Here is an 8,602-nt window from a genome sequence, read left to right as displayed (position 1 = left end):
AATTAAACTAAATTAAACTTACTTAAACTTAATAAAATTAAACTTAATTAAAATTAAATTAAAATTAAACTTACTTCAACTTAATAAAATTAAACTTACTTAAACTTAATTAAAACTTAATTAAAATCAAACTGAATTAAACTTACTTAAATCTAATAAAATTAAACTTCATTAAACTTAATTTAAACCAAACTAAAATCGAATCAACTTAAAAAAATATATTATTAACCATCTCATAATCACCGATGGGTATAACATGATTGACAATCTAGACTGGGTGAGATGGAAAAGTAAGGAGCTGAATTCAATCAGCTATCTTTTAATCCATCAAAATTGGATCCAAATCTAATACTTTATGTGTAGGAACATAATAATTTGGACCAATGAATATTGGATACTGGATGCTCCAGACACATGACTGGAGACAGATTGAAGTTCACTAAACTCAAACTCAAGGACTTAGGGTCAATTGCTTTCAGTAATGTCTGAAAACTTAAGGTAATCGGAATAGGTAATATCGAACTGAGTTCTGATTTTATTATTCGAAAAGTCCTATTAGTTGATAAATTTAACTTTAACTTACTTAGCATAAGTCAGCTGTGTAACTCTGGTTATTTAGTTACCTTTTCCAATTCTGAGTATGTAATTAGAAATGTTGAATACCCAGAAGTTACATATAAGGGAATTAGAAAAAATAATGTTTACACAATTAACCTACCAACCTCCTCACTAAAGTGTCTTCTGATACAATAAGAGGAAACTAAGTTGTGACATACAAGACTAGATCACACTCACATTAGACTTATTTCAAAATGAGTCAAAATGACCTAGTTAGAGGTTTATCCAAACTAAAACTTAGAAAATTCAATTTATGAAGCTTGCCAATAAGGTAAATAAACTAAGTCAACTCACAAACCAACAAACCTAAACCGAACCAACACAATACTTGAGCTCCTACATTTAGATATATTTGATTCACATGGAGCCAAGTCACTAAGCAGAAACCAATATTGCTTAGTTATAATTGATGATTACTCAAGATTTACTTGGGTAAAATTTCTAAAACCCAAAGATAAAACTTTTGAAATCTTTAATAATTTTTGCAAGTTAATGAAAATGAAAAAGATACTAAAATTACAAGAATTCACTACAAGAAAATTGGGATTCTACAACACTTAAACGACAACGCTTTTTATAAAAGCGTTGTCTATTTTTTTTTAACAACGCTTTTAGTGAAAAGCGTTGTCTATTTCATTATTTTCTTATTAATAGACAACGCTTTTCTAAAAACCATTGTCTATTAGTGATTTTTACGGGTCAAAGACAACGCTTCGTAAAAAGCGTTGTCTATTAGACTTTTTTTTAGTGTCTACGACAACGTTTTTTAAAAAGTGTTGTCTATTGTTAAGTTCTTATCTAAATCTTGATTAATACAAACCGTTGGATCCAAGTAAGGAGTAGAAAACCCGACCCTTCTCCCAACTCCTATCTTCCGATCGTTTTTGATCCCGAACCCTTCTCCCAACTCCTCATCTCACGCGACCTTCTCCATCCAACTCCTCTCCGGCAAACCCCTCTCTGGAAAACCCCTCTCCGTGAACCACTCCTCCGAACTCCTCTCCGTCAAGACCACACCTTCGTCAAGCGGCAGATCCCGGTGCTGAGGCGATCGACCACGACAGATCGACCCATCTCTTCGCCTCCTTCGCCCCCGACATTGAGGCGGTGACTTGTATGAGGACAAGATGAGCGTGAGTCCAGTGTCGGCCTCGGACACCCATGGCAACCTGGACGAGCAGATCGCGCAGCTCATGCAGTGCAAGCCGCTCGTCGAACAGGAGGTTACATCTTGCCCTTTCCCTCGCTTATTTTCGTCCGATCGCTCCTCGATTTATTCCTTCTCTGGTCAGGATGTTTGTTTTGGGGGTTTTCTACTCGATTCATGCGTATTCTTTACAGATCTGAGGTTGAGTGGGTGTTTAGCAATTTACAGATCTGCGATGCTGTTATGGTGTGTGATTTGGCTGAGATGTTTGTTTCTAGTGATTATTGGGATCTGCTGTCTAGCGCTTTCGGCATGAACTCCAAAGGAAGTCCAAAGGAAACCCTTACGATCTTGCTTCGAAGAGTGTCCATGTCTTCGTTTGTCGCCGCCGATCTCGGCCGTCTCCTCCCAGCGCTCTCGGCGACGCAAAGAAATCCTCGACCAGACTCTCCTTCTTTCAGTTCCGCTTCGAAATCCCTGATCTCTTTCTCCTCTTCATTTCGAGGTAATCTTCTAGCACTTGTTGCCTCCATCTCCGCCACTATCTCTCCGTTCTTATGCACCTCCTGATCTGCCGCTTATCCCAGGAGCTCCTTCCACTTCTGCGGAAGTCGGCGCAAGGAATGGGCGTGCGCCTGTCTTGGCAGCGGGCACCAAGCATCTGATGGGCTCGTTGTCGAAGACTGAAGGTCTCAAGTTTGCGGTGGTAAGTGATTCTGTTTTTTGAATCTCATACTGTTTTTTAGTGCTCTAATAGCATTTTCCAGCTTGTGTGTGGTTTGCCGGTTAGGAATCGAATCTGTTTTTCTCCACTGACTCGGCAGAGACGACTTGTTTGTTGATTTGTCTCAATGAGAATTATTTTCATCTGTACATTCTTTCTTAGTCTTTACTGCTTTGGAAATTTGTTTAATATATCATATATGGTGCGATAAGATGAAGTTTAGCTATGTTTATTTGAGTTGTGGAGGCGTTTTTTCTGATGGAGGAGGGTCATTTTATAATATTTGGAATTTCTTGCAGTTTATCATTGTGAGTTAATAACTATATTTATAAGTTTTTAAATAAAATTTCAGGTTAGGGTGCTTTGCGAAAAAGCTAAGGAGGTTTTAATGGAAGAAAGCAATGTTCAGGCAGACATTACTTCTTTTAAGTAAGTTATTCAATCTAGTTAAGGCCCTTGTTAAAGTATAACACTGTTGAATTTCCTTGAAGTTGTTCACTCGCATGCTGTCCATGATCATTCTCTATTAAAATTAGAAAGGAATGTAAACAACACAAACCTCAACTGATTTCTTATAAGAAGTTCTTATAGAACTTCATTGGTTGTAGGCGTAGAAGCTTACTATAGATCTGTATTATTGAACTTCAGGAAAAACTGAATATTTTATACTGAGTACTACAAATCACAGTTTATCATATTATAGTTGATTCTCTAGCAAAGTTTCACATTTTGAACTCGTTTATTTTGATTTGAAATGTCTAAAACTTTTACTAATGTTTGATGGTAAAATTTGGTGTTTGGTTCTTTATGCAACTTTTTATTGTTTGCTATGAAGATGCCATAGCAATGTTGTAACCTTCACAACTCTAATGTTGATCAATACCAGTGGGTATTCTCTGAGTACCTCCATTTATGTTCGGAAGTTTTTTATATGAGTTGTTCACCTTTTTGGCATTTCTGTTTTGAATGTGGCTTTTGAGTTGTTTCTAGAACAGGACAATTCCTGTAAGGTCATTGGTATGTTGATTTGTTAACCTTGTATAATATTGGTTAATGTGAGTATTCATTCATTCGTCTCTAATGATTGTTTTGTTTCTTTTGAGAGCCATCAGTAATGCTCATGTATGGACTTGAAACATATTATTGCTACTTTTGTAGGTGGATACAGGACAGCCGAGATCAGTACACTAAGGAGCGTCTGGATTCAGTAATTGATGAGAAATTGCTCATATTCTAAACGTTTCATTTTAGCTTTCTTTCTACAAATACTGTATGCATTTTAGAATGGAGAAATACTATATGCATTTTAGAATGGAGAAATTATAAGCTTTCTCTGCATATTAGAAACTGCACAGTTTGAAGAATGCAGTTTAGAAACTGCATGCATTTTAGAATGCATATTAGAAACTGCATGCATTTTAGAATGCAGTTTGACGAAACGTTGCCTTTCTGCAAGCCAAGCTTTCTTTCTGCAAGTTTTATTTCTACAGTTTGAAGAAACGTTGCATTTCTGCAACAACAATGTTTTTTGCAAGAAAACGTTTGCAGAGAAGAAAGCGTTTCATTTCTGCAAGCTTTCTTTCTGCAGTTTGAAGAAACGTTGCATTTCTGCAAGCTTTCTTTCTTTCTTTCTGCAAGCATTTCATTTCTGAGTAATGAGTTTTGGTTCATTTATAGAAAATAGCTAATAGAAGTAATTTTTTGGTTCAAACTATTGACTGTAATTTTTTGTTTATATTTCAGGCCAACTGTTCAATCTGTTCAAAGCTCACAAAGATCCTAGACAAAATCCAATTGCTTATTCCTGTAATAGATTGAGAAAAACAAGCTACTTCTTCAGTATTGTGGTAGTAATTACTGTACTGTTTTGTCCCGTTCTCAAGCCGATAATAATATTTGAGTGTAGCTAGTAGAAGTAAACATATTGTTGGCTTCGAGGTCGGCTAGTAATTTTGTGCTCTTTTGTTTTATTTGTGAATATCACTATCTACTTTGAAACAAAATTAGTGTTAATTTTGATATTTACTAGCTTCTCATGTAATTAAATACTAATATTACTTCAATGTCAGAATTCTATTATTTTGGTATGAGTTTGAAATCATTAACTAGTTGATTATATGTAAAATTCGAATCTAGATATGGTAAAAGAAAAATAATAGTTTCATAAATATAAAAATAATGATTTTTAAATAATTTTTTTTATTTTTTTCTTTAAAACGACAACGCTTTTAAAGCGTTGCAAAAAGTGTTGTCTTTGCATAAATCGACAACGCTTTTAAAGCGTTGCAAAAGCGTTGTCTTCTCTACAAACGACAACGCTTTAAAAGCGTTGTCGTTGAGCAGACTTTTAATAATAGTGCCTTTAACAACATTTTTTCAGACACAAAGACAACGTTTTAAAAGCGTTGTCTATTAGCTTTTTTCTTGTAGGGATTAGAAGTGATGATAGAGGGGAATTCGAAAATCATAAATTTACTGAATTTTATGAAATTAATGGATATAAACATGAGAGTTCTCATGCCCTAGAACTCTTCAACAAAATGGACTAGTAGAACGAAAAAATAGAACGTTATAAGAAGCTGCTAGAATCATGTTAAATGAATATAACCTAAGCAACCAATTTTGGGCTGAAGCAATAAACACAGCATGTTATATTTAAAACAGGATATTGATTAATAACTTTTACAATAAAACTCCATATAAAATATACTATAACAAAATACCTAATCTAAATTATCTAAAAGTCTTTGGATGTAAAATACACATATTAAACACTAAGGATTATTTAGGTAAATTTACATCAAAATCTATAACTGACATATTTTTAGAGTACTCTACAACTAGTAGAGCCTATATAGTTTATAACAAAAATACCAAAAAAATTGAAGAAACAACAAACGTCATTTTTGATGAAGAAAATAACTTACCTAATTTAATCAATGAAAGTAATCATCAAAATACAAGAAAAATAGATGATGAAGAAGATAATCCATTTAGATCTAAACCTAATGAATCAGAAGAACCAAGTGTTGACCCTAATATAAGACCATCTAGGATAAGATCCAACCACTAATCTGGTTAAATTTTGAGTGACCCGGCCCTAGGAGTACAAATTAGATCATCCTATAGAAATCTAAGCCAAATAGCTCTTATTTCTAAAATAGAATCCAAAGCAATAGAGGAAGTCTTACCTGACCCAGATTGGATAATCGCAATACAAGAGGAGCTAGCTCAATTTGAGAGAAATCAAGTCTGGGAGCTAATACCTAAACCCACAAATAAGTCTATAATTGACACTAAGTGGGTATTAAGAAATAAATTAGATGATAAAGGTGAAATAGTAAGAAATAAGGCTATACTAGTAGCTAAGGGGTTCAAACAAGTAGAAGGGTTAGATTATAATGAAACTTATGCACCTGTAGCCAGACTTGAATTCATATGGATGCTGCTATCCTATGCAACATATAAAGGATTTAAGTTATACCAAATGGATGTAAAATCTGTATTCCTGAATGGGTTTGATCCTGTCCGAACCAGGGGTCAACGAACGCTGGGGATGTGGCGCTCCCGGCTAGATCCTCGAGTGCTCCGGCCAACCTGCAACAAAACCGAGCCGGGGGGGGGGGGGGGGGTCCCGGCGACGGCCCTCCGACGATCAAGTCAGGCGAGGGAATAGATGAAAAAAGTGGCTGCAGGATGAGGACTCTCGTACCTCCGGTGAAGAAATGGAGACCTTATATAGACCTCTCGAGGGAGCCTGGGCGCGCCAATCAAAGCAATCACCTGCTTTCGACCATGCCCAGGTATGGGTCTGTCAGAAGGGCATCCATAAGGCCATACCGCTACTGTATCAACCTCTCCATGATGTGACGACAAGATCCTTTATCGTGAAATCTTGTGTACGGCCTAATCATCAGACTTGCCTTTACTGACATCCCATATCCTGAGCCGAACGAATAGGCCGCTCGGCTAACCTTTGTATCCTCGCCTTTATCCTGGCCGAACGGACCACCCGCTCGGCCCGGTTCCAAACGGACACCCGCCGCCATTCGGTCCTCCCGGCGTCGAAACCCAAGCCTATGGTGGGTTATCTCGCCCGCCGACCGCTCAACCGCTGACGCCATTACCCGCTTAGTCGCCCTCCATCCGTCCTCGAGCTAGGACCCTTCGAAGTGGATCCCCATTCTTCACGGATCACTTGCCTCCCTTCAAGTCTAGTCGAAGGAGGCGGAGTCCGATCGACCGACTGCCGGTCGAGCGGGCGGTCGTCGCCTTACCGTCGCTTATAATATCCCTTGAGCCGTTCGGCCCTTATGCCAAATTCAGCCGCTCGGCTCTTCGTTTGGATGTCTTGGCGCTCAACGTGGATGTTTGCTTGTCTAAATCTTCTCGAAAATCACGCAAATCCTTTTCATTAAGTCGAAGCATGCGCGGTATGGGCGCATTAATTACGCCTGGTGACAGAGCGCCACGTGGCTCTTCTCGCGTGGCGGTGATGATCCGTACGATGGGACGCCGATTGTTTTGAAATGGACGGTTAGATGATGACCTCGTCTCTCGTGACCTACATCCGACGGACGAGGCTGACCAGCCTCGTTCGCATAAAGCCTTCGTCTTCGCCGTTACGCTGCATTCTCTGTTTAATTGCGCGTCCTCCGTCGAAGGTGCCCACGGCTGCGTCGTTCCGGCTGTCCTAGTTCTTGCCTCTTGGTGGTTTTCGGCTTTCTGGTGATCCTCTCCGTTCATCTTCCCTTAGTAAGCTTCTCCCTTCCTTTCGTTCGGCCTTTCCCTTTCGCGGGGAACTCCTTTCGTCCCCTTGCTTGCGAACTTTTATCTGTCCTCCGTTTCCGAGTTTCTTTCGGCTTCCTTCTTTCTTTTTCTTGGTACTTTAGTCATGGCGAGCACTTCCGTACCCGCTGTTGAGGTTCATGGTCCCTGGTATATGACCATGGAGAGTAAATTTGACGAGGAGCGCGCTCGGCGTCTTGTTCGGACGTACGGGATCCCGGACGACCATGAAATAGTGGTAGCCGACCCGAACGACCGGCCCCATAACCCGCCGATCGGTACCATTTGTTTTTTTCTGGACCAATTCCAGGGCGGCCTTAGATTTCATACCCATCCGTTTATTTTGGAAGTTTGTAATTATTTCCGCATCCCGCTCGGCCAACTTGTGCCGAATTCCTTTAGGCTACTGAGCGGGATGGTCGTCCTCTTTAGGCTGCACAGTATCCCCCTCGACCCCAAGATATTCCACTACTTCTTCTACCCCAAAAAATCCGAGTTGGGCACTTTTATTTTCTAAAGTAGAATAGGCTTCAAATTTTTTGATAATATGCCGACCTCTAACAAGCACTGGAAGGAGTTCTTCTTCTACATACGACTTCCCGAGCGGCCAGCATTCCGAACCAAATGGCAGACCGCTGTGCCGACCCAGCCGGAGCTCGGCAAATTCAGAAGCAATCCGGCCTACCTTCATGCAGTGAACTGGTTGTCTGGTCAGCGATACAAAATCGACCAGTTGCTTCTTAAGGGGGTGTTGTACATTTTTGGATTATCTCCCATTCGGGCCAATCTCCCCTACCGCATGAGTAAGGACTTTTTACTCTCTTCGCCTTTTTTGTCTAACTGATTTTAATTTCTTCCATTGTAGCTGAAGTCATGTGGCGCTCCAAGGCTACTGATCATCTGAAATTGAAAGCCGTGGAAATTGAGGCGGCTACCAAAAAAGAACTCGCCGAGCGGGGTCTAATCCCCAGCCGCCCGGCAGCTACAGGAGAGGGGGGGACGCAGTCCGCCCCTGAAACAGAAGTTACCCAATCCGCTTCAACGGAGGTTGAGGCGGATCCTGTTTCCTCTGCTCCAGCCGAGTTGGGAGTCCCCCAGGCCGGGGATTCACCACTGGAAGTTCGGCGGAAACGTCGAAGAGACCCCAGCCTTCCGCCGACCCAAGAGGGCGAACCACAGGCGCCGATCGAGGTCGCTTCGCCAGATCGCACGCCGTCGCAGATCGGGACCTCAGTGGCCTCGCCCACCGCACAGCCCTCTGGCTCTCCTCCACGGACTCGTCGTCGCTTACGACGGTTGGGCGAGACTTCAACCATAGGGGAGTC

General features: G+C 40.5%; 1 protein-coding gene across 3 annotated transcripts; it reads left to right on the top strand.

Moving 5' to 3' along the window:
- Nucleotides 1-1,467: 1,467 nt before the first annotated feature.
- On the top strand, nucleotides 1,468-4,510 carry LOC121971255. 3 transcript variants are annotated; one of them, XM_042522427.1, is made up of 6 exons: nucleotides 1,469-1,841; nucleotides 1,960-2,270; nucleotides 2,353-2,471; nucleotides 2,842-2,918; nucleotides 3,648-3,696; nucleotides 4,233-4,510. In XM_042522427.1, exons 1-6 carry the CDS (start codon nucleotides 1,780-1,782, stop codon nucleotides 4,305-4,307), a joined length of 693 nt encoding a protein of 230 aa, XP_042378361.1. In that variant the 5' UTR covers nucleotides 1,469-1,779; the 3' UTR covers nucleotides 4,308-4,510. The 3 variants fall into 3 exon arrangements, with proteins under 3 accessions (XP_042378362.1, XP_042378361.1, XP_042378363.1); XM_042522429.1 differs by having other exon boundaries at nucleotides 1,472-1,841; nucleotides 2,044-2,270; XM_042522428.1 differs by lacking the exon at nucleotides 3,648-3,696 and having other exon boundaries at nucleotides 1,468-1,841; nucleotides 2,842-2,898.
- The last annotated feature ends 4,092 nt before the right edge of the window (nucleotides 4,511-8,602 follow it).

The sequence above is a fragment of the Zingiber officinale genome, chromosome 4A (assembly GCF_018446385.1).
Source record: "Zingiber officinale cultivar Zhangliang chromosome 4A, Zo_v1.1, whole genome shotgun sequence".
Taxonomy (NCBI): Eukaryota; Viridiplantae; Streptophyta; class Magnoliopsida; order Zingiberales; family Zingiberaceae; genus Zingiber; species Zingiber officinale.
The sequence above is the reverse complement of the archived record's forward strand: the minus strand, read 5'-3'. Positions and strand labels throughout refer to the sequence as shown.